General features: G+C 42.6%; 1 protein-coding gene across 1 annotated transcript; it reads left to right on the top strand.

Moving 5' to 3' along the window:
- The first annotated feature begins 4066 nt into the window (after positions 1-4066).
- Positions 4067-24462, top strand: LOC129821084 (eIF5-mimic protein 2-A-like). Its single transcript, XM_055878358.1, has 12 exons — positions 4067-4182; positions 4981-5054; positions 5143-5319; positions 15773-15867; positions 17125-17190; positions 17572-17707; positions 18118-18227; positions 18641-18811; positions 19129-19275; positions 19507-19645; positions 23407-23529; positions 23753-24462. The coding sequence occupies exons 2-12, from the start codon at positions 4991-4993 to the stop codon at positions 23782-23784; spliced, it is 1260 nt and encodes a 419-aa protein (XP_055734333.1). The 5' UTR covers positions 4067-4182; positions 4981-4990; the 3' UTR covers positions 23785-24462.
- Positions 24463-24783: the final 321 nt, after the last annotated feature.

A 24783-nucleotide genomic window follows, 5' to 3' on the forward strand; every position in this document is an offset into this window, starting at 1 on the left:
CGAGCAAGAATTTAGCTGGGACTGTTTGGGAGTGGAATGAGAGAAGGGCCTCATTTGAAAAGCCTAATGGGAGGGATGTGTAACCTGAAAACTAGCTGTTATTGGCAACCTCGTAGTGTGGAAATATATATGAAACACAGGAAATTAAATGTTTTGACTGCACTGGACCTTTTAATAGACGTCTGGATACTGATGCAGATGGTTCAAAATACTGCACCTTAGAAATGTCCTACTGGGTCAGCATTTGTAGTGCAGGAATGTGGGGTTGCAGTCAGGAAATGTATTATAGACAACCTGGCATGACAGAGCTGATGGCTGTACTGTTGGCCTTGAAGTTGGTGGAGGAAGTCAAACCAGACAGAGTAGTTATTTGGTCTGACCAGTGGCGTGTATTCATGGATGCCAAGGTAAGCCAGGCTTCTCCCCCCAAAAAAGAAAAAAACATAAAATAATGTATCTTTCGTCTGTTTCATAATTTTCCTTCAATTCACAAGAGGCTGAATGTATCTCACCGGAGAAAGCATCCTAGTGAGCGAAACAGTGGCCCCTTGTCCCTGTATGTGTAGGCCATCTATCTGATGCTGTCTGGTCCAAAAGAGTATGACATTATTGTCTCACGTTGCATCGAATGCAAGGGAAGCCAGCGAACATTTGGCCTCCCTTGATAAAAAAGTATAAAATAATAGCCAAACTGAGTGAGCTCAACTGTGAATGGTCCTGGTGCACCAAAAAAAAAGTGTCAAGCGAAGCCCGTTTGGATTTGGTGTCATTCCTATCGCATTGAGAGCATATGTCATTGACAGAAACAACTTGAATTGTTGCATCTCATTGTGTTGTTGTCCTCCAGTGGCTAGCTAGCTAAAATGTCCCTTTCGTAAATTAGCCATGGGTGGAGATTGGGATTTGGACTTGGGATTTTACTTAATTCTCCATACTGGCCAATGATTATAACGGCGATTCTGATCCAGCCATCAATTCATACATTGGCCTGAGAGGATGGAAGTTCAAAATGTAGCTAGATGTAGAAGGCTAATGTTAACTAGCTAACGTTGCCCATGAAAGGAAGTTAAGCTAGCAAGCAAGCATTTTAGCCAAGTAGCCTAGGATAACAAACAAATACAAGCGTGTACTGTATGAGAGTGTGATAGACCGTTTCGTCAACATGAAAGACTGGAGGATGGCATTGGCATTTCTCTACAAGTAGGGTGACTTAACATGTTTTTTCTACTTGCACAAATGCGCACACACACACAGAAATCAGAACCATGGACTGACATCATATTTAGCTTATGTTGATTGGACTAAATTGTTTTTGGTATCTTTTAGTTGTCACTGTATTAGAATAAGCGTAGGTGATTTTATGATGTTGAAGTTGAAATAGTGCTGGAATAGTGGAGATAGCTCCTGTTTTCTTTGTGACTTGCGGTAACTCTCCGTGGTTCTAAATCAATAGTTATTCAGTATGTGTCTGAAATGTCTGAAAACATTAACTTGCTTGACCTTGCAGTAGGTCATGTAACTGTTAGTTACATGCAATATGCTTTGTGGACTTCTCTGAACAGAGGTTGCTCTCAGGTTTTGTGATGAAACGAAGATGTGGTTTAATTTATTCTGACACTGTGTCTTGTTATTGTCTCAGCCCTTTAGGCCTATATATCATGGTCGCAAGGCATATGAACTAACAGGTTATAGAGCAACCAACACAGGTTGTAATATGGCTTTTTTTTCTGGCTACCCAGTGATTTTACCCACGCACCACTACTGGCTCTGACTCATGTGCGCTATTGATGAGTCTGCAGTCTTTTAGCTCACGTAGCAGACAAGACCTGCTGTATGAGGTACTACAAACCCATGGCCGGGTGAGACAGATGGACATACAGAGATTTACTTGGGTCCCAGCCCATATGGGGTTGGAGGGAAATAAAGAAGCTGATGTACTGGCTAAATAGGCTGTTAGCGGTGGGGAGGTGAACATTGAAGTTTTAATGAGCAAGGCAGAGGCAAAAGGCCTGATATGAACATTGGTGGTGCAGAATGGCAGGGGCAGTGGAATAGAGACAATAAGGGAAGGCATCTCTTCCAAATACAGAGAAGGGGAGGGTACAATTGTAGGATGAGACCGAAAAGAAGAGGCCATCTTCACTAGGCTTAGTAGGGTAGGACACAGCCAGCTGAACAAGTCATTACATCTAATAGGAAGGCATCCATCAGGAAGATGTGATTACTAACAGGAAATTGAAACAGTTGGACATGTGTTGGTACAGTGTGGGCAATATGAGAGGGAGAGTGAGAGATGGAGAAGCTGTATGAGAGAAAGGAGGATACAGGATTTGAGTAGAAAATCAATAGATAGTTTCCAATTTTTTTTATTTTTTTTTAAGAGAAACTGGGCTGGCAGTGCTTTGCTTTGCAATCGAGGGTGGTGCATTTGCCATTCCAAGCATTGGTGCATCCAGTCAAGATGCTCTCAATGGTGCAGCTGTATAACTTTTTGAGGATCCGAGGACCCATGACAAATTTTTTCAGCCTCCTGAGGGGGAAGCGGCGGGTGTGTGTGGACCATGTTAAGTCCTTCATGATGTGAACACCAGGTAACTTGAAGCTCTCGACCCACTCCACTACAGCCCTGTCTATGTGGATGGGGGCGTGCTCTCCCCTCTTTCTCCGGTAGTCCATGATCAGCTCCTTGGTCTTACTGATGTTGAGGGAGAGGTTGTTGTCATAGCACCACACTGTCAACTCTTTGGCCTCCCTGTAGGCTGTTGGTGTTGGAGTGAACAGGGAGTACAGGAGGGGACTAAGCACACACCCTTGAGGGGTCCTACGTGTCGAGGGTCAGCATGGCGAAGGTGTTGTTGCTTACTCTCAACACCTGGTTCCGTACCGTCATGAAGTCCAGGATCCAGTTACAGAGGGAGGTGTTCAGACCCAGGGTCCCTAGCTTGATGATGAGCTTGGAGGGGACTATGGTGTTGAATGCTGAGCCGTAGTCTATGAACAGCATTCACACATAGTTATTTCCCCTCTTGTCCAGGTGGGAGAGGGCAGTGTGAAGTGCAACTGAGATTATGTAATCTGTGGATCTGTTGGGGTGGTATGCGAATTGGAGTGGGCCAAGGGTGTCTGGGATGATGGTGTTGATGTGTAGCATGACCAGCCTTTCAAATCACTTCATAATTAAAGATGTGAGTGCTATAGGGTGATAGTAATTTAGCCAGGTTACCTTGGATTTCTTAGGAACAGGGACAATGGTGGTCAGTTTTAAACATGTTAGGATTACAGACTGGAACAAGGAGAGATTGAAAATGTCTGTGAAGACACTTGCCAGCTGGTCTGCGCATGCTTTGATAACGTGTGTTGGTCTGGCCCAGCGGCCTTGCGAGTGATAACCTGTTTAAAAGTTTTACTCACATTGGCACAGACACAGTCATCTGGAACAACAGGGGCTTTCATGCAAGTTTCAGTGTTGTATTCCTCGAAGTGAGCATAAAAGGCATTTAGCTCGTTTGGGTGTTCTTCATCACTGGGCATCTTACGGCTGGGTTTCCCTTTGCAATCCGTTATTGTCTGCAAGCCCTGCCACATACAACATGTGTCAGAGCCGGTTTCAGATGTTGCCCTTCTCCATCGGCACCCTCTTCTTATTCTCAACAATTAGGTTAAGGTCAGGGTTAGCTAAAATGCACACACAAAAAAATCTACTTTTGAAGTCAATTTGACAAAAGCTGTATCACATCTAGACACTAGGCAGGTAGCCTAGTGGTTAGAGTGTTGAGCCAGTAACCGAAAGGTTGCTTGATTGAATCCCTGAGCTGACAATGTAAAAATATGTTGTTTTACCCGTGAACGAGGCAGTTAACCCATTGTTCCCTGGTAGACCGTCATTGTAAATAAGAATTTGTGCTTAACTGACTTGCCTAGTTAAATAAAGGTTACATTTTAAAAAATATATATAATAATGGCTGTCAAGTAGGATTTAGTTCCTTCCTGTCGCTGGCCCACACTCCAGCACAGTAGGTGGCGTTAATGCACCTTTAATGAATGGATGCCAACCGCCCTTAAATTCCAAAAAAGAAGAAGAAGATTGCGCAGCCGCTTCACAGCCAGAGAATTCAGTTCAGTTCTGTCGCAGTAACGTTCGTTGTTTTTATTCGACTGTTTTTGAGAGTAAATTTGATTTCGGTAAGTAGTTTATAACAGTAATGTTAATTAACTGGCATGCTTTAGATAGTACCTAGCTAAATCAATCAGGTTTATTAGACGCCTGCGCACGTTTGCTAACGTGTTAGCAGCCATGCTCGCTAACGTTAGCCTGCTTACTCTGGCTAGCCACGTCGTTAGCTTCTCTGACTAGCTAATTGTCAAGCATGCATGGCATGTAACGTTAGGTCTTTATAGTAGTGGTAACTAGTTAACCTTACAATATGTTACAGATGGTCTGTATTTGTTGATTTTTCAGGCCGATTAGCAGTTAACTTTGTCAGTTACTTGCTAGCTAGCGAACTGGCCATAAATGGATTGTATTTCCGAGACCTGGGTACATAGCCAGCCGGCAGGCCTTACGCTTGATAACTAGCTAGCTAAGTAACGCGTTAGCTACTTTTTCAACAGTTGTTGAAATAGGCATGATCAGCCTATGATATATATATATCTATTTGACTATCTAGCTAGGTAGTTACTTGTAACAAGCCATAATGTAGCCAACGTTAGCTAGCTAACTAGCTGATTATGTAAATTTAGCTAGCTAAAGTTAGTTGACTGCGGAGCCATATGGCTCTAAACTGGTTAACAGCAGTTGCCAACATTGTGTGCTATGGATCACATTTCCATGGGGGTTCTGACTTGTCAATTATTACACTTATATCCCAAACCAACACCTGTCAATCCTACTTGTACATATATTGTGGTGTTAGTTGATTTACAGACAACTAGCTTATCTTTCAGCTATAATAATAATGTCCTCTTCTCATTCTCATTCAGGGTGTCTTTTATGAGTAATCAAAAGATTCAGAAGCCAACGCTTACAGGCCAGCGTTTTAAAACTAGGAAGAGAGGTGGGTGTAACCTGAATGTATTACTATCATGACTGGCAAAATTCTGTTATGATTTGTGGCCCTAATGAATGCATCGATCTTTCAACAGATGAAAAGAAGGTGTTTGACCCTACTCAGTTTCAGGAAACCATTGTACAAGGTCTGAACCAAACTGGCAGTGATCTCGACGCTGTTGCGAAATTTCTTGATGCCTCTGGTGCCAAGCTTGACTACCGCCGATATGCTGAGACACTCTTTGACATCCTGGTGGCTGGCGGAATGCTGGGTAAGGATAGAATGGAAGAGAATGTTAGTGTAAGGTGCTGGCAAAATAAGAATAAAATGGAATGCTAGGTAAAGAGAAAATTGAATAGAATGGGAAAAAATGTGTGTTTGTGTGAAAGTCTATAATAAGGGAGTGAACGTTATTTATATTGAGGGATACCTGGAGATAATCGGACCTCTGAAATGAAAGTGGATGGCCCTCGCCCTGAGGAAAATATTAGTGATGCACCGATATTACATTTTTGCCCGATTCCGATATTTTCCTTGCCAAAAAAACGATATTGATATTTAACATTTTTGCGGCCTTTTATGCATTCTAGTTCAGTTAGATAGTTAATACACGCACATGTGGATGCAGCGGTCTAAGGCACTGCATCTCCGTGCAAGAGGCGTCACTACAGTTACTGGTTCGAATCCAGGCTGTATCACATCCGGCCGTGATTGGGAGTCCCATAGGGCGGCGCACAATTGGCACAGCGTCGTCCGGCTTTTGCCTGGGGTATGCCGCCATTGTAAATAAGAATTTGTTCTTAACTGACTTGCCTAGTTATATATAGTTAGCTGTATGTTTTTGGGGAAGAACGTTGTTTGCATCCATGAGCTAGCTAGCTTTTTTTTAATGACCAGCACTGTAGGTGCGCGAGACAACTTTACCAGCATCATAGCATACGTATCGATGAATAGTTGTGACATCTGAAATACAAGCGATAGTGTAATCAATGTGTAATAACTATGTAATAAATGTATGAACGCGTTAACCTGTCGGTACACTTATGACAACATCCAGCTCAAGTGCAGGGCGTGAAATTCAAAAGATATTTTTTTTAAATGTTTAACTTTCACACATTAACAAGTCCAACAAAGCATATGAAAGGTACACATCTTGTGAATCAAGCCAACATGTCCGATTTTTAAAATGTTTTACAGGGAAGACACAATATGTAAATCTATTAGCTAACCACGTTAGCAAAAGACACCACTTTTCTTACTCCATCAGTTTTTTACTCCATCAGTAGCTATCACAAATTCGACCAAATAAAGATATAAATAGCCACTAACCAAGAAACAACTTCATCAGATGACAGTCTGATAACATATTTATTGTATAGCATATGTTTTGTTAGAAAAATGTGCATATTTCAGGTATAAATCATAGTTTACATTGCAGCTACAGTCAGAAATTGCACCGAAAGCAGACAGAAAAATTACAGACACCAACGCCAAATAACTAAATACTCATCATAAAACATTTCTGAAAAATACATAGTGTACAGCAATTGAAAGACAGGCATCTTGTGATTCCAGACAATATTTCCGATTTATCAAGTGTTTTACAGCGAAAATACAATATAGCGTTATATTAGCGTAGCCACAATAGCCAGAAACACTTGGGCGCCGACGACCAGTTCACATGCACGACAGATATTAGAAATAGCATCATAAAATGTTTCTTACTTTTGGTGATCTTCCGTCAGAATGTTGGACGAGGTGTCCTTTGTCCAGAACAGTGTTGTTTGGATCTGGAACGGCAAATTTCCCTCTTGATTTAGCATGGGCACTTGTCAAGTGGCACGGATCTCTCCAACGTCAACAAAGTCAGAGAACGGAACACAGCAAAACTCCCGTGGAAAAAATCCATAATCTGATTAAACTATATTGAAAGAACATACTTTACGATGATATGGTCACACGTATCAAATAAAATCTAAACCGGAGATGTTAGTCGTCCATAACGACAGCTAAACAGAAGGCAAATCCATGTCCTCTTTCGCGCGCTCCAGAAACAGGAAATGGACGGCCACGTCATACAAAGAGCTTTAATTCCACCTCAGACCAAGATAGACACGAAATTTCTTCTCTCACCGCCTCTTGACAACCAGGGGAAGGTGTATGAAGTGTACGTAGACTCTTACGTTCATTGCCCATGTATAGGCATGAAGTTGAACAGAGCATCGATTTCTGACATTCCACTTCCTGGTCAGGAAATGTGCTGCAGAATGAGTTCTGTTTCACTCAGAGAAATAATTCAAACGGTTTTAGAAACTAGAGGGTGTTTTCTATCCAATAGTAATAATAATATGCATAATGTACGAGCAAGAATTGAGTACGAGGCCGTTTGAAATGGGCACGATTTAACTGGCTACTCAATACTGCCCCTTGCAGCCATAAGAAGTTAAATTATTATGTGAAGTGCAGTCATATTCAGGTCCTGATTGGTCAACAAGCTTATTTGACATGCATCTTTTTTGACATGCAAGACCCAAACAGCGTTCCATAGAAATCCTGGTTGAGAATGAAACGACTGAACAAACGAAGAGCGAAAGAAATAGGTTTTGATTATGTTTTACTGGTAATGGGGACATACGTAAATGCCAACAAAATAACATTTTGGTTAGTGTGGTGTGTGTAACCTTTATATAATTAGGTGTCATCATCTAAAATAAAATATCCCTAATTAGACAGTTGCTATTTGATTAATGGTGGTCGGACCCATCTATGTGAAGCTAGCCACAATAAGGATTAGCCACAATAGTGTACTTTGCGGTTAGCCTTTCAAATAAAAGTATGGCATAATTATACTATTTGTATTCATTTGCATCACTGTCAATGACTTACTTTTATGTTGATAGCAACCCGCAAATTCCACTATTGTGTCTAAGCCTTATTGTGGCTAGCTTCACAACACAGAACTCGGTCTGGTCACGCCTCACTAGCCAGATGAAGCTAGCTGGCTGCTTATAACGTTAGCTTTGGGCAACAAGGTTAATTAGCTGGCTAGATATTTATTTTCATGAACCGAAGATCAATTTCAATAGGCAAACATGTGGCTACCTAGCTAATACTTACACACATGGATTCCTAAATCTTTTCTTAGAATAGTGAAAATGACTGCAGTTTCTACTGGTCATTGTTTTCAGGCAGGTTCTATTGGTGCTAGCTAGGTACCAAGCTAAAGCTAGCTACCCCAGAAGTTGCGGTCGAACAAATTATGCATTATTACCAATGCGGTATTGTTCATGGCCGGTGTTAGCTTGTTTGCAGACTTGTTCTGTATAGCTTTGACAGTTCTACTGTATCATTTTTGACACGCAAAGACCCAAACGGCATTTCATAGTATCAAGCTAATAGCAGTGACGCTATTACTGTGTAACTCCGGTAGGACCACATCTGAAAAATAGCGCCCTTGGTAGTGCGTATCGGTGCTCGGCCAGTCGGCGAAAGCCAACATCACACATGACAGAGAACAGTTGATTGTCAAGGGCAATGAATTCCATTATCTTGGCTTTAATGGATTTCGCCTTTGAGTTGTCTCGCTGAAATTTTCTTACTCTTTCAAATGACTGCTCGGCTTGTTGACTGCTCGATCCACACAGTAGACTTTGTGGGCGTCATTACGTCATGTCGGTGAACAATATTGCGTTATATAGGTATGCACGGTAGCTTTGACATCGGTTTTTAACATTGGCGTTAAACTAGACATCGGGCCTATACCGATGTCATTTTTAGCTAATATCAGACGATTTCCAATATGTTCACCGATATATCGTGCAACCCTAGAAAATATATTACCTAACCCTCTCCGAGCGTTTGTGAAAAAATAAAACGTGTAACCCTCCCCCTCCAAAATGATGATTAAAACAAAATAGCAGGGAATTTTAAATCCCATAGTAGGCTGTGATTTCTATCAAATCAAATTGTTGAGAACTACAGCATGTTATCCGCTAAAGGGCGGCATTTACCAGTTTAAGCGTTAAGGGCGTCCACACAACGATAGCGATAAATTATACATGACTATAAAGCGTTTGCGAGCATCCAACTAGAGGAAGATTTATCGTTCTACAGTCGGCTTCACCTGTCAATCAAGTGATCAAAGCATCCTACTGCACGCTGTAGGCCTTTTAATATGGTGGGGAAACCGACCATTCGGTGCGTCAGCTTATGTTCGTTGTCATAGTGACGACTGCAAATGATACCAGCGTACATTTTTTTAAATAGAAACTTGTATTTAAATTAAATGTAGAAATTCAACAACAAATGCTGTTTACCCTGCTTGTCTATTACATGTCATTGCTTGCCTCGTTGCTCAATGGATGTCAATTCGTTGGGCTCTTTTTCGCTGCTCATCACTGTCTCCAGAGTATAAGAAAGACAAGCATTTCGCTACAACCACAATAACATCTCCTAAACACATGTATGTGACCAATACAATTTTATTTGATCTGTCCTGTGCAACAATGTTATAATCACTGGCCACTCTCTTTGCAACTTTCCCGGACAGCTAAATTGGCCTAGGTCTATTTTACATTCAGCAATTAGCAAGAGCAGGCATGATACTCTCCACAAAATGTCTATTAGGCCTAGTTTAAAAAGATTGCTCCACTCCACACTGCCCTTTCCCTCCTGGACAAAAGGATGTGAGAATGCTGTTCATTGACTACAACTCAGCGTTCAACACCATATTGCCCACGAAGCTCATCACTAAGCGAAGGACCCTGGGATTAAAACACCTCCCTCTGCAACTGGATCCTGGACTTAATGACGGGCTATCCCAAGGTGGTAAGAGTAGGCAACAACACATCGCCATGCTGATTATCAACACGGCTGCTCGTCAGAGGTGCATGCTTAGTCCCGTCCTGTACTCCCATTTCACCCACAACTGCATGGCCAACCACGACTCCAACACCACGCTTGTTGACGACACAACAGTGGTAGGCCTGAACAGTGACAAAAATGAGCTCAGAGACCAGGCATTGTCAAATCAAAATTATATTTGTCAAAGTAGCGAGACTACATACAGACACCGGTTAGTCAGGCTGATTGAGGTAGTATGTACATGTAGATATGGCTAAAGTGACAATGCATTTATGATGAACAGAGAGTAGCAGTAGCATAAGAGGGCTTGGTGGGTGGGACACAATGCAGATAGCCCGGTTTGCCAATGTGCGGGAGCACTGGATGGTCAGCCCAATTGAGGTAGTATGTACATGAATGTATAGTTGAAGTGACTATGCATATATGATAAACAGAGAGTAGCAGCAGCATGAAAAGAGAGGTTGGGGGGGGGGGGGGGGGGGGGGCACAGTGCAAATAGCCTGGGTAGCCATTTTGTTACCTGTTCAGGAATCTTATGGCTTTGGGGTAAAAACTGTTGCCGCCTTTTTGTCAGAGACTTGGCGCTCCGGTACTGCTTGACATGCGGTAGTAGAGAGAACAGTCTGTGGCTGGGGTCTTTGACAATTTTTAGGGCCTTCCTCTGACACCGCCTGGTATAGAGGTCCTGGATGGCAGGCAGCTTAGCCCCAGTGATGTACTGGGCTGTACACACTACCTTCTGTAGTGCCTTGCGGTCAGAGGCCGAGCAATTGCCGTACCAGGCAGTGATGCAACCAGTCAGGATGCTCTCGATGTTGGAGCTGCAGAACCTTTTAAGGATCTGAGGACACATGCCAAATATTTTTAGTTTCCTGAGGGGGAATAGGCTTTGTCGTGCCCTCTTCACGACTGTCTTGGTGTGCGACCATTCTAGTTTGTTGTTGATGTGGACACCAAGGAACTTGAAGCTCTCAACCTGCTCCACTACAGCCCCTGTCGGTGAGAATTGGGGCATGCTCGGTCCTCCTTTTCTTGTAGTCCACAATCATCTCTTTAGTCTTGGTTACGTTGAGGGATAGGTTGTTATTCTGGCACCACCTGGCCAGGTCTCTGACCTCCCTATAGGCTGTCTCGTCATTGTCGGTGATCAGGCCTACCACTGTTGTCGTCTGCAAACTTAATGATGGTGTTGGAGTCGTGCCTGGCCATGCAGTAGTGGGTAAACAGTGAGTACAGGAGGGGACTGAGCACGCACCCCTGGGGAGCTCCAGTGTTGAGGATCAGCATGGCAGATGTATTGCTACCTTCCCTCACTACCTGGGGGTGGCCCGTCAGGAAGTCCAGGATCCAGTTGCAGAGGGAGGTGTTTAGTCCCAGGATCCTTACCTTAGCTTGACCGCTGAGCTGTAGTCAATGAACAGCATTCTCACGTAAGTGTTCCTTTTGTCCAGGTGGGAAAGGGCAGTGTGGAGTACAATAGAGATTGCATCATCTGTGGATCTGTTTGGGCGGTATGCAAATTGGAGTAGGTCTAATGGTGTTGATGTGAGCCATTACCAACCTTTCAAAGTACTTCATGGCTACGGACGTGAGTGCTACGGGTCTGTAGTCATTTAGGCAGGTTGGCTTTTTGTTTTTGGGCACAAGGTCTATGGTGGTCTGCTTGAAACATGTTGGTATTTCAGACTCAATTAGGGACATGTTGAAAATGTCAGTGAAGACACCTGCCAGTTGGTCAGCACATGCCCGGAGCACACGTCCTGGTAATCCGTCTGGCCTGCAGCCTTGTGTATGTTGACCTGTTTAAAGGTCTTACTCACGTCGGCTACGGAGAGTGTGATCACACAGTCGTACAGAACAGCTGATGTTCTCATGCATGCCTCAGTGTTGCTTTCCTAGAAGCTAGTGTAGAAGTGATTTAGCTCGTCTGATAGGCTTGTGTCACCGGGCAGCTCGCGGCTGTGCTTCCCTTTGTAGTCTGTAATAGTTTGCAAGCCCTGCCACATAAGACAGGCGTCGGAGCCGGTGTAGTATGATTCAACCTTAGCCCTGTATTGACGCATTGCCTGTTTGATAGTTCGCCGCAGGGCATAGCAGGATTTCTTGTAAGCTTTCGGATTAGAGTCCCGCACCTTGAAAGCGGCAGCTCTACCCTCTAGCTCAGTGCAAATGTTGCCTGTAATCCATGGCTTCTGGTTGGGGTATGTACGTACAGTCACTGTGGGGACAACATCCTCGATGTACTAATTGATAAAGCCAGTGACTGATGTGGTGTACTCCTCAATGCCATTGGAAGCATCCCGGAACATGTTCCAGTCTGTGATAGCAAAACAGTCCTGTAGTTTAGCATCTGCTTCATCTGATCACTTTTTTATTGACAGTCACTGGTGCTTCCTGCTTTAATTTTTGCTTGTAAGCCGGAATCAGGAGGATAGAATTGTGGTCAGATTTACCAAATGGAGAGCTTTGTACTCATCTTTGTGTGTGGAGTACACGTGATCTAGAATTTTTTTCCCTCTGGTTGCACATTTAACATGTTGATGGGAATTTGGTAGAACTGCTTTAAGTTTCCCTGCATTAAAGTCTCCGGCCACTAGGAGCGCCGTCTCTAGGTGAGCGGTTTGCTTATTTCCTTATACAGCTGACTTGAGTGCGGTCTTAGTGCCCGCATCTGTCTGAGGTGGTAAATAAACAGCCACGAAAAGTATAGCTGAAAACTCTAGGCAGGTAGTGTGGCCTGCAATTTATCACAATATACTCTACTTCAGGCGAGCAAAATCTAGACTTAGATTTTGCTCACCAGCTGTGGTGCTAGGACAACAACCTCTACCTCAACGTGAGCAAGACAAAGGAGATGATCGTAGACTACAGGAAAAGGAGGGTCGACCACTCCCCCATTCACATCAACGGGGCTGTAGTGGAGCGGGTCGAGAGTTTCAAGTTCCTTTGTGTCCACATCACCAACAAACTATCATGGTCCAAACACACCAAGAATCGTGAAGAGGGCACAACAACGCCTTTTCCCCCTCAGGAGACTGAAAAGATTTGGCATGGGTCCCCAGATCCTCAGTTAAACAGCTGCACCATCGAGAGCATCCTGACCGGTTGCATTTCCGCCTGGTATGGCAACTGCTCGATTATCACAGTACATCACTGGGTCAAAGCTTCCTGCCATCCAGACCCTATATACTAGGCGGTGTCAGAGGAGGGCCCAATTTTTTTTTTTTTACTCAAGTCACCAAAGTCATAGGCTGTGCTCTGCTACCGCATGGCAAGCGGTACCGGAACGCCAAGTCTAGGTCCAAAAGGCTCCTTAACAGCTTCTAACCCCCCAAGGCGTAAGACTGCTGAACAGTTAATCAAATGGCCACCCGGACTATTTACATTGACCCCACCCCCCATGTTTTTATGCTGCTACTAACTGTTTATTATCTATGCATAGTCGCTTTACCCCTACCTACATGTACATGTACAAATTACCTCAACCAACCTGTAACCCTGCACATTGACTCGGTACTGGTACTCCCTGTATTTAGCCTCGTTATTGTCCTTTTATTTCATTTTTTTTTTATTTTTTTTAGTAAATGTTTAGAAAACAACTTCAAATCACAACGTCAGCAATCTTCAGGCCAGAAAGTCAGAGCTCTAGAAAAGAGGCCTGACTTTAGTTTCCGGTTTTGAATTCCGAGTTTATAAACTGTTCAAAAAGATGTAGCCTTTATTTAACTTGGCAAGTCAGTTAACCTCTACCGAGCACCTACCCCGGATTCGGGAGCACCCCCCCCCCCCCCCCCACACTGATTAGCATCGCTAGCATAGCATCACAATTAAATAGTAGCATCTGAATATCATTAAATCACAAGTCCAAGACACCTAATGAAAGATACAGATCCTGTGAATAAAGCCACCATTTCAGATTTTTATAATGTTGTACAGGGAAGACACAATATGTAAATCTATTAGCTAAACACGTTAGCAAAAGACACAATTTTTTTACTCCAACAGTTTTTTCCTGCTTCAGTAGCTATCACTAATTCGACTAAATAAAAATATATATAGCCACTAACCAAGAAACAACTTCATAAGATGACAGTCTGATAACATATTTATGGTATAGCATAGTTTTTTTTTTTTTTTTTTTTTGCATTTTTCAGGTATAAATCACAGTTCTTCATTGCAGCTGCAATCTGAAATAGTGCCGACGCAGCCTGAACAATTACAGAGACCAACGTCATATAACTAATTACTTGTCTTAAAACATTTCAGAAAAAATACACAGCGTACAGATATTGAAAGCCCAACATCTGGTGAATCCAAACAATATTTCTGATTTATTAAATGTTTTATAGCGAAAACAAAATGTAGCGCTAAATTAGCATAGCCACGCCAGCCAGAACCAGCTGGGCGCCCCCGACCAGTTCACATGCACGACAGATATATGAAATAACATCGTAAATTGGGTCTTACTATTGCTGATCTTTCATCAGAATGTTGATCAAGGTGTCCTTAGTCCTGATGAGTCGTTCAATCCATTCATAATGGCAACTTTCCCTCTTCATTTAGCATATGTACTGGTCGACTGTCCAAAGTAAAAAAAAGTCACAGAACGGAACACGGCAAAACTCCCGAAAAAATTCAAATAATCTGATTAAACTATATTGAAAAAACATACATTAAGATGATATGGTCACATGTATCAAACAAACTTCGAGACGGAGATAGTTTTCATCCGTAACAACAGCAAAACAGAAGACAATCGCACCTACAAATCGCGCGATTCAGAGAACCGGAAGTTGTCGGTCACGCCAAAGAAATAGGTCTTATTTCACGTCAGTACAAGATAAACAAAAAATGTCTCCTCTGACGTCCTCTTGACACCCAGAGGAAGACGAATGAAGTGTGTTTCGGGTCATAGGTGGCGTGACCATATATAGGCAGAGCGTTGAAGCGAGCATACACATCTTGCATTCTTCTTCTTGGTCAGGGAAAGTGCTGTCAAATGACTTCTGTTTCACTCAGAGACAAAATTGAAACGGTTTTAGAAACTATAGATTGTTTTCTATCCAATGGTATTAATTATATGCATATAGTAAGAGCAATAATTGAATAAGAGGCAGTTTAATCTGTAGAGGACATTATGCTAATGCGAAAACAGCACCCCCTGTATTCTCAAGAAGTTAAGAACAAATGATTTTACAATGATAGACTACACCGGCCAAACCTGGACGACACTGGGCCAATTGTGCGCAGCCTTATAGGACTCCCAATCACAGCTGGTTGTGATACAGCCTGGAATCAAACCAGGGTGTCTGTGGTGAGACCTCTTGCACTGAAATGCAGTGCCTTAGACCGCTGCACCACGGGAGCCCTAAAGATTTTCCTAGTCGGAGCTCGTTTTTCTTGAACACACTGAAGTCATTAGTCGGAGATTTCCGAGTTCCCCGTTTTGGTTGCAGCATTTCTACCACTGTTCTTGTTGCGCATTACATGCGCTATTTACCAGATACTCTACACACCCGCGTTCTAGATATGCCAAGCACAGAGAGACTGATCGAACAGCCAATGGAAAGGTAAAACCGAAATGCTCACCCAGCTGGGCTCAGCGAGGAGAATGAGCGAGAACAGCGCTGTACACCAAAGTTACACGTGTCAAATTCAATACCAGTATTCCCAAATGCTGACCAATACTGACATTTAATCGATTACAAATTACCCTCCCCTGGACTAAAAAGGTGTGTGTGTTTTTATATAAATAAATAACCCTCACCCTGACTGAAATTGAAAAAGCACTTTCCTCAGGGTAACAATTGTGTTAATTTCAAGTGGTCCCTAACCTTCACTTTTGTTTTCTTCTTTTTCAGCCCCAGGGGGTACCTTATCAGATGACTTGACCCGTACAGAGTTCTGTCTCTTTACAGCCCAAGAAGACCTGGAGACCATGCAAGCTTATGCTCAGGTACACTTGTGCAAATGGAGTTTATTGGTTTAGCAATAGAGCTGAATATGATGATGCTTTCTGTTTTTTTTTTTTTTTTACCACAATAGTAGCTGTGGTTCAAACCCCTTTTCTACTGAAGGAAAAGGTTGATTATGATACAAGTGATTTCAGTTTTTGGATTAACATTGGTCTGTTATTTAGAGATCTGGGACAGGTCTCCCGATAGCAATGTAACTTTGGCTTACAAGTGTTTTAACGATGCATCTTTCCTACAACTTCTGAAGATGTAACATTTGTTTCCCAAAACACAACTCTGAGAGAACTTTTTGCGTAGTGCGTTGTTGAGGCATGTGTCGATACTGATAGGATCGAAAGGTAGTGCTGCTCTCGGTTCAGCTTTCTCCATTCAAATCGTACCTCAACATTGTAATTATTCCACAAGGCTAACGCTGGATCAGGTCCTAAAGAGAGATTATCACCTATGGCTGCAAATATTGAGGCGGCTTATCCTAGTGCTTACCCTATAATAATGCACTAAATAAAGATTTTGCTCATCATTGCACACATGGTAGGCTAAACATGAAATATATTGAGGTGAAAATGAGACGGTAGCCAAATAGCAAAATAAAACTACATTTAATTAACAGGATTATTGTTTTCAATATCATTGAAATACAGTATATAGGCCTATGCTGTAGGTGGGCTATTTATCTTTTAATGCAGTCATCTCGGTTTTCATTTGAAGCATCTTTTTATCCTTCGCTTGTTTGTAACAATTTCAAAGATATTGGCAACTTTGTATTTGTAGTCAACTTCGTTGTGAAGTTATCAGTGGTCACAGACGGATAAACCATGTGTAAAGTGACGCGGGAGGGCTAAAAACATCTAACGTAACACAGCTGTTCTACGGGTGGTGTAGTTAAGTGTGACAATGGTTTTGGGAAACAGCTCAGTTTAAATAAGACATTTTTTTAAATGTAACTAGGCAAGTCAGTTAAGAACAAATTCTCATTTACAATGGCGGCCTACACCGGCCAAACCCGGCCAACGCTGGGCCAATTGTGTGGAGCTCTATGGGACTCCCAATGACTTCCGGTTGTGATACAGCCTGTAATTGAACCAGGGTATCTGTAGTGACGCCTCAAGCACTGAGATGCAGTGCCTTAGACTGCTGCGCCACTCGGGAAAACCTCCTACGAAGGTTCCAAAAATTAACTTCGCCATAAGATGCTTTTGGAAACAGGCCCTGACTCTGTTTTCCCCGTCGTTACTTAGGTTTTCAACAAGCTTATCAGGCGCTACAAGTACCTGGAGAAAGGGTTCGAAGAGGAGATCAAGAAGGTAAATATGTTGTCTTGTTGTGCAACATTGTTCAATATGACGCATGCTTTTTTATCTGTTGGATCTTTCTGTTGTCACCATAGAGTTATTCAACTCATTGCTGCTTCCCAAATGACGCCCATAAGGCTTTGGTCAAAAATAGTGCACTATAAAGGGAATAGGGTGCCATTTGGGATACAGACTTGATAGCCGTCGGGAAGGATTACATTATTGAGCCTGGCATTAGACATTTTGTTCTAGAATATGCAATTCTCTCAACTTTAGGCCTTATGTTCCATAGTGTTATACCAGCATTCTATTGTATTCCATTCCATCCTTGTGTTAGCATTCTATTGTATTCTAAGTTTCAGAATTTGCATTTCCCTCTTATCTCCTGTGCAGTTGCTGCTGTTCCTAAAGGGGTTCACTGAGTCTGAGCGCAACAAGCTGGCCATGTTGACTGGCATCCTGCTAGCCAACGGCAACATCTCAGCCTCTATCCTCAATAGCCTCTACAACGAGAACCTCGTCAAAGAAGGTGTGCAGCAGTGCCAGCTCAATAGGGCAGGTTTCCTGGACAAAGATTAAGCCTAGTCCTGGACTAAAAATCACTTTCAATAGAGATTTTCCATTGAGTATTATTTTAAATCTAGGACTAGGCATAATCTGTGTCTGGAGAAACCAGACTATATACTTACAAGCTCATGTCCAGGTACTTGTAGGGACTTAAGTTAAATGAAAGTTGCAAACATTCACTGTAAGATGTGAATTTACGTAGGGCGTAATTATGGTTTTGTCTCATACAACAATCCGTGTGTGTGAAATTGCTAAATTTCTGTTTTTACTGGGCAGACTTGTAAAACCTTTGGAATCGTGTCTTGTGGAATCTGGCTTTTCACCTGGTAGGCTTAAAATAAATGGTTTCCCCTGTCTTTATTTGTTACACAGGTGTCTCTGCAGCCTTTGCTGTGAAACTTTTCAAATCCTGGATCCATGAGAAGGACATCAACTCTGTGGCCGGAAGTCTCCGGAAGGTCGGCATGGATAACAGGCTTCTGGTGAGTGAGACCACCAATCATGTGGGTGATGTCCAATCCGAAACCATGCTAGCTTTCCTTGGCTCAGTGTAAAACAGTCATTGGGTAGAAGGGAAGTTTAAGAAAAGGGAGTTCTCGGAATACAAAGGTTCTGTCTTTCCTTGATTCCTCGCATCCTCGCAATCCTATCTCCTCACCTTCTCAATTATATCGGAGTTGGTCGATGGTCCCTACCCTCTGACCTCCCCTCTTTCCTAGGGGTTTTCATAATGAGGCGGTAAGTAGATGCAAGGAACTTAGGAAAGGTGAATTGAGAGAGCCAAGGAGAAGCCTTCTTAGTTGGACAGGGCTTAAGCATAAAGATGCAATATAGTTGCATGCATTCTACTTAATTCTGTGTCGTTAAGCCTGTTTCTTCACCTTGTGTCTTGCAGGAGCTGTTTCCTGCCAACAAGCGGAGCTGTGAGCACTTCTCTAAGTACTTCACAGATGCTGGACTCAAGGAGCTGTCAGACTTTGCCAGGAACCAGCAGGCCATCGGGTCCCGTAAGGAGCTTCAGAAGGAGCTCCAGGAACAGATGGAGCGCGGGGATGCTTTCAAAGACGTGAGTCCAAAGCCTGGCTGTATGCAGATTGCTGGAGAAGCACTCCTCTGGTTGGGTTCCATTCCCTACCCTTAACCCTTTTAAGGGTGCACTTGTTCTCATTGTCCCTAATTGATTTAGACTCATTGGATTGGTTTTAGCATGGGAAGTGAATTTGTGCACACGTGGAGTAGAGAATCAGATCGCAGCCTCTGTGTTGAAGGATAGTTCTCGATTATGAATCCTCATTTTGTTAGCATGGGATGGACATGAAATGCCCAATAACCAGAATCACTTCTTACTTACGAACTTACTTTCATACCCTCCTTTCCCTCCAGATCATTGTCTCAGCCAGGGAGGAGATGAAGAAGAACAACATCTCAGAGCAGACCATGATCGGCATCGTGTGGACCAGCGTTATGAGCTATGTGGAGTGGAACAAGAAAGAGGAGCTGGTTACAGAACAAGCCATCAAACACTTGAAGGTGAGCCACTTGGCTGATTGGCTTGCACTGATTTCAGAGCCATCACTTCCCCATCTTACCCAATATAAGTTGTGTGGAGAGAAACTTGAGTTCACCTTCTCTGCAAGATTCTCACAATCAGCCATGGAATCAGACAGCATAGGCACATGGTGCTCCAAAATGTGACTGAAACGAGGGTCATTTTGTGGTTTGTTTTTTGTGACTCATGGAAACATCCCTGTTTTTCCACAGCAATACAGCCCACTGCTGAAAGCGTTCACATCCCAGGGAGCCTCTGAGATCCTGCTGCTGGTGAAGATGCAGGAGTACTGCTATGACAACATCCATTTCATGAACTCCTTCCAGAAGATTGTGGTCCTGCTCTACAAAGGTAAGGTGATGCTTGGCACTCAGTGTTAAGGAGATGGATTGGGTGTAAGGCCCTGCGACAGACTAGGTTCCTGTCCAGGGAGTGTACTTGTGTATCAAGCTGCCTTACACTACAGAAACCGGACATAGGCTCCTGCACCTATGGGTTGTTCTGGCTCAGACAAGGCTTTGCTTACTTACAAAGGGAAGGAGAACAGTGTTGTCTGCGTCCACCGTCCTTGTTTTCCCAATTCCTCTCAAAGCTCATTGGATGGAAATGTCTGAGGGAGGGACCTTGGAGCTTTCTATCCAGTGAGCTTTGATTCCATCTTCTGACCTCGCATTGACCGTAGCCGCCAAAACCTTCCCGCTGTGCTAATCAAAGCGAGATCTGCGTTGACTACCATGAAAAATGGGCGTTCCTATTCCGCTTTGCCAAGTGGAGCAGAATCAATGGCCAAAGAGGTGGGAATACTGCTCTATTTTCTTCACTTTCTGTTCCGCTTTGTTCAGCCAACCTGAGCCCACCTGAAAATGTTCGAGGGTCAGTGGTCTGTTTTAGAATGATTTTATATTCTTCCAAATATGAGAGATGGGACATTATATGCACCAGGGCTGACCCCATTTAAGTCGATTGTTTAGTTGATAGGCAGTTGGTTGACCGATAATTGTTAAGTCAATCAGTAGCAAAAAAAATCATGTTTCATGGTGTATAAGACATCTGTTTGATTTGCGCCTGTTTGAGTGGACTGATCCATTGAGGCCGTGGGGATGGCTCAGTCCATCACTCTAAGACATGTGCTACTTAAATTGTATATGGTTAAGGGCAATGGTGCAACACTAATACAATTCATATTATCTTATAACAAATGCTCTTCCTCCCGCGTTTAATAGCAGTCGCTGTCTGCGGTTCTGAAACATAAGTGCACTGTTGAATTGGCGAGTTTTTCTAGACCATGTTGCTATGTGTATAATAGCAAAGTTAAGAAGCATATTGGTGTTGAGGACAATGTGGCAGAGTCAGCAGCGGAGTTAGGAGACAATAAAATAGCCCTTGCCTTAATTGCCTAAGGAAAGTGAGGAGAGAGGAAACACCAACTGAACTCGGCTATAGATTATAGACCTAACTGTTAAATGTGCCTGGCTTTATAACATCCATGTAAACTACATATACAGAAGCATTTGGACACCCCTTCAAATTAGTGGATTCAGCTATTTCAGCCACTCTCGTTGCTGAGAGGTGTATAGACTTGAACACAGTCATGCAATCGCCATAGACAAATATTGGCAGTAGGATGGCCTTACTGAAGAGCTCAGTGACTTTCAACGTTGCACCGTCATAGGATGCCACCTTTCCAACATTATTTAGTCAAATTTCTGCCCTGCTAGAGCTGCCCGTCAACTGTAAGTGCTGTTATTGTGAAGTGGAAACGTCTAGGAGCAACAACGGCTGTCGCAAAGTGGTAGGCCACACAAGCTCACGGAACGTGACCACTGAAGCGTGTAATGCATAAACAATTGTCTGTCCTCGGTTGCAATACCCACTACCGAGTTCCAAACTGCCTCTGGAAGCATCGGCTGGAGCATCGGCTGTAGGGGTGAAGCTCGCCGCCATTGTACTCTGGAGCAGTGGAAACGCATTATCTGTAGTGATGAATCACACGTCACCAGTTGGCAGTCCGACGGACGAATCTGGGTTTGGTGGATGCGAGTAGAACACTACCTGCCTGAATACATAGTGCCCACTGTAATGTTTGGTAGAGGAGGAATAATGGTCTGGGGCTGTTTTTCATGGTTCGGCCTACGCTACAGCATAGAAGGACATTAGAGATTTCTGTGCTTCCAACTTTGTGGCAACAGTTTGGGGAAGGCACTTCTTCTTTCAGCATGACAATGCCCCTGTGCACAATGCGTGGTCCATACAGAAAGTTTGTTGAGATCGGTGTAGAAGAGCATGACTGGCCTGCTCAGAGCCCTGACCTCAACTCCATCAAACACCTTTGGGATGATTTGGACACCAACTGCGAGCCAGGCCTAGACCAACTGTGAGCCAGACCTCCGTAATGCTCTTGTGGCTAAATGTAAGCAAGTCCCTGCAGCAATATCTAGTGGAAAGCCTTCCCAGAAGAGTTTTACAGCAGCAGAGGGGTGACCAGCTCCATATTACTGCCCATAATTTTGTAATGAGATGTTCAGAGAGCAGGTGTCCACATACTTTTGGTAATGTAGTGTGTGTGTATATATCTACAGAAATAAGACAGATCCTGCTTCTGTTGACTGTTTGAGTGTTTGTTTAATAGCCTACAGATTATGTGAGCACCAAGCCTCACGCAACCACATGTCGGATAAACAATTTCACAAATTCGGCTGTTTTATCATCTTCGCTTTGTTGTTATGAAGGCTTTATCCTTTTGTGTGTGTTAGAACCACCTTCCTGATATTACTTACAATTTATTTAGTATTTACGCTGTTCCAAATTGTCAAATTATTTTTAACAACCCTCCTTTTTCTTGATCGCATTATGATGATTATTATCATTTAGTAGACTTAGTATAGCAGCTTGTATAACCACCATGGAGATTTAGGCCTTAGAGTGCATCCTGTTTAGTCTTAATACTCTATCTTACTTAGGCCTATATTTCAATACTTTCTATAGACTACTCTATCAGTCATTCGTTTGTCATCACAAAGCAAACGAGTCATTCATGCTTTGAAATGCAATCAAGCATTTTAGTTTTAAAATAAAATAAAGCCACCCTTGAATAATTAGCGTACACAATAAATAAACCATTCCATTTCGGCAATTGCGTTCACGAATGCATGCAACTGTTTTTAATCTTTACTGTAATGAAGGCTTTACAAACAATGTTACAACCAACTCTCTGGTACGCTTATTTATTTAGTGTTTACATTGTTCCAGGCGGTCAGAGTTATATTGTAATCTAACCATACCTGTTTGGCACTCATAATATGCACGCATTGCTTGCTTCTTACATACTTTTTCTTGATCTCCACTATTTTCCACAACTAGGCAAATTTATTCCACGTCTGACTTCACCTTTACCTCCTGAGCAACCTGTAAACATTCCCCTGTTTCTAGTTTGTCATTTCCTCAGCATCCATTTTGATGTCACTTGTTACTGTCTTCTGAGTTCATGACTAATTTGTTGTGATTTTTTGATATGCTATACTTCAGGCCCTATTGGTCACGTACGTGTGACGCATACTTGTCACTTAAAGAGAGCAAGGGTTGAGGGAATAGGGAATGTTTTTTCCTAAACAAATGGGGGATTTTGTTAACCGATCATATGTCAGATGGCTGTAATTATGTTGAAGCTTCAGCAACACGGACAGTGCGATAAACATTGTTGATGTTCTGTGGTGGTCACTGCAGCAGGGAGGAGAGCGAACCAACGGATGCTAGCCACAGTCCCTCGCTGTCCTTTTATTTTTTACACTGCGCAGCAAGTCTGAGCCCGGCCCAGCACAATCAGCAGTCGGACTTAATTATTTCATTAGACCGTGTGCTTATGGTATAAGACATGCTCGGTGCATATAGTTGATTTGAATAAAACACAGGGTGTCTATGGGAAAATACAACTTCTAACATTTCGACCAATCAAAGCAAATTTTTGCGTTAGTGTTTTGAAGCAAGGTTGCCTAGCAGATTCACATCAGCACTTTTTAGTTGGGCATAATTGTCTTTGTCAAGTGGCCATAATGGCATCTTTATCCTGGGATGACTGCTGGTTTGTAATGATCATGTTGATTTATTTTTCCCAGCGGATGTTTTGAGTGAGGAGGCCATTCTGAAGTGGTACACCGAGGCCCACGTTGCCAAAGGAAGAAGTGTTTTCCTGGAACAGATGAAAAAGTTTGTGGAGTGGCTCAAGAACGCGGAGGAAGGTATGAGTGGCTTACGTTTTACATTAGAGTTGAGTAATTTAGCAGACGCCTATCCAGAGCGACTGAAAATCAGTTCAACTATAGTAGGTACAATAACCACCTCGCCTTCAAAATAGGCGATAGTCCCATTGTCTGATGTGACTGAGCATGTAGTTTTGTCTGTATTCACCATAGCACACTTGTCTGTGCATGCAGTTGACTTGAATCTTATTTGTTTTTTCAGAATCTGAGTCTGAGGAGGAAGAGGCTGACTAAAAGACCTCAAGCCAAATCCAAGGCTCGTTTTCTTTTTTAGAATAACGTAATAACGTCTTTTTTTCTATTCTACCTCCTCAACAACCATAATGTCTAGATGTAATTTAAGGGCTTTTACATCATGTTCATTTTTTTTAACTTATAAAGTTTACACTTCTGGATAGTAAGAATCATGAATAGATTTTCCCTTGACACACTTAATAATTCCTCAATTGAAGGGAAAGACATGTTGCCACATTTTAAAACCGCCCCCCTTAACTCACCCAGCCCCTTCTGTTGGTATGCATCTGTGTTTTATGAAAGAATGTTCCCTTTAAAATTGACTTCATTCCGCTGGCATGATTCATAGCGTTCTTTTACTGCAGTTGGACTCTTATTTGCCAGTGGTTGATACATAAATGCTCACTATTTAACTCCTTTTTGTATTTTTATTTAGTCAGTGTGACATGTCCAGATAATCAGATTTTAAATTGAATGGCCGGGCTAGAAATCTCTTGTCCACACTATATGAAGTTCTAGCTACCAGTCTACTGAAAAGGTGCTGGTGGTGTAAACTGTAATCGCTCTCTGACATCTTCTGTAACACTGTGCCAGATTCTAGATTTAATTTTGGTTATTGTTGTAATTTCTTTACCCTGATATCAATTTGACTTTTTAAAATAAAGTTCAGTACTAGTTTTCAGTGTTTGTGTAATTACTCTCTGAGCTTGTCATTCTGAATAGTGTTTTCTCATTTGGCTTCTTAAATGATCCTCTGCAGCAGTTGGGGAATAGAATTCTTGTCGATGGAACTGCAAAATATGAGGGATAAAAATATATATATATATGGCTTGTTACATATAGACATAGTGTACACATGTCGAGTTAACCTAACCTTCACATAATCCAAAATACCTGACAAGAGTAACATTACTCCCGGTTTGGAAGGTACAAAACGACAATCCAACTCGGAGGTCGTCAATGCTCCTCACTTTAAATGGTAATTATGGCTCTGTCATG

This window comes from Salvelinus fontinalis, chromosome 23, assembly GCF_029448725.1.
Source record: "Salvelinus fontinalis isolate EN_2023a chromosome 23, ASM2944872v1, whole genome shotgun sequence".
Taxonomy (NCBI): domain Eukaryota; kingdom Metazoa; phylum Chordata; class Actinopteri; order Salmoniformes; family Salmonidae; genus Salvelinus; species Salvelinus fontinalis.

What these genes read in the sequence shown, in the direction of transcription:
- LOC129821084 (XM_055878358.1), top strand. Translation starts at nt 4,991, where the DNA reads ATGAGTAATCAAAAGATTCAGAAGCCAACGCTTACAGGCCAGCGTTTT. An exon ending in CGAGAACCTCGTCAAAGAAG is followed by an intron (nt 17,708 to 18,117) that starts GTGTGCAGCAGT and finishes TTTGTTACACAG; the next exon opens with GTGTCTCTGCAGCCTTTGCT. An exon ending in TGTGGTCCTGCTCTACAAAG is followed by an intron (nt 19,646 to 23,406) that starts GTAAGGTGATGC and finishes TATTTTTCCCAG; the next exon opens with CGGATGTTTTGAGTGAGGAG.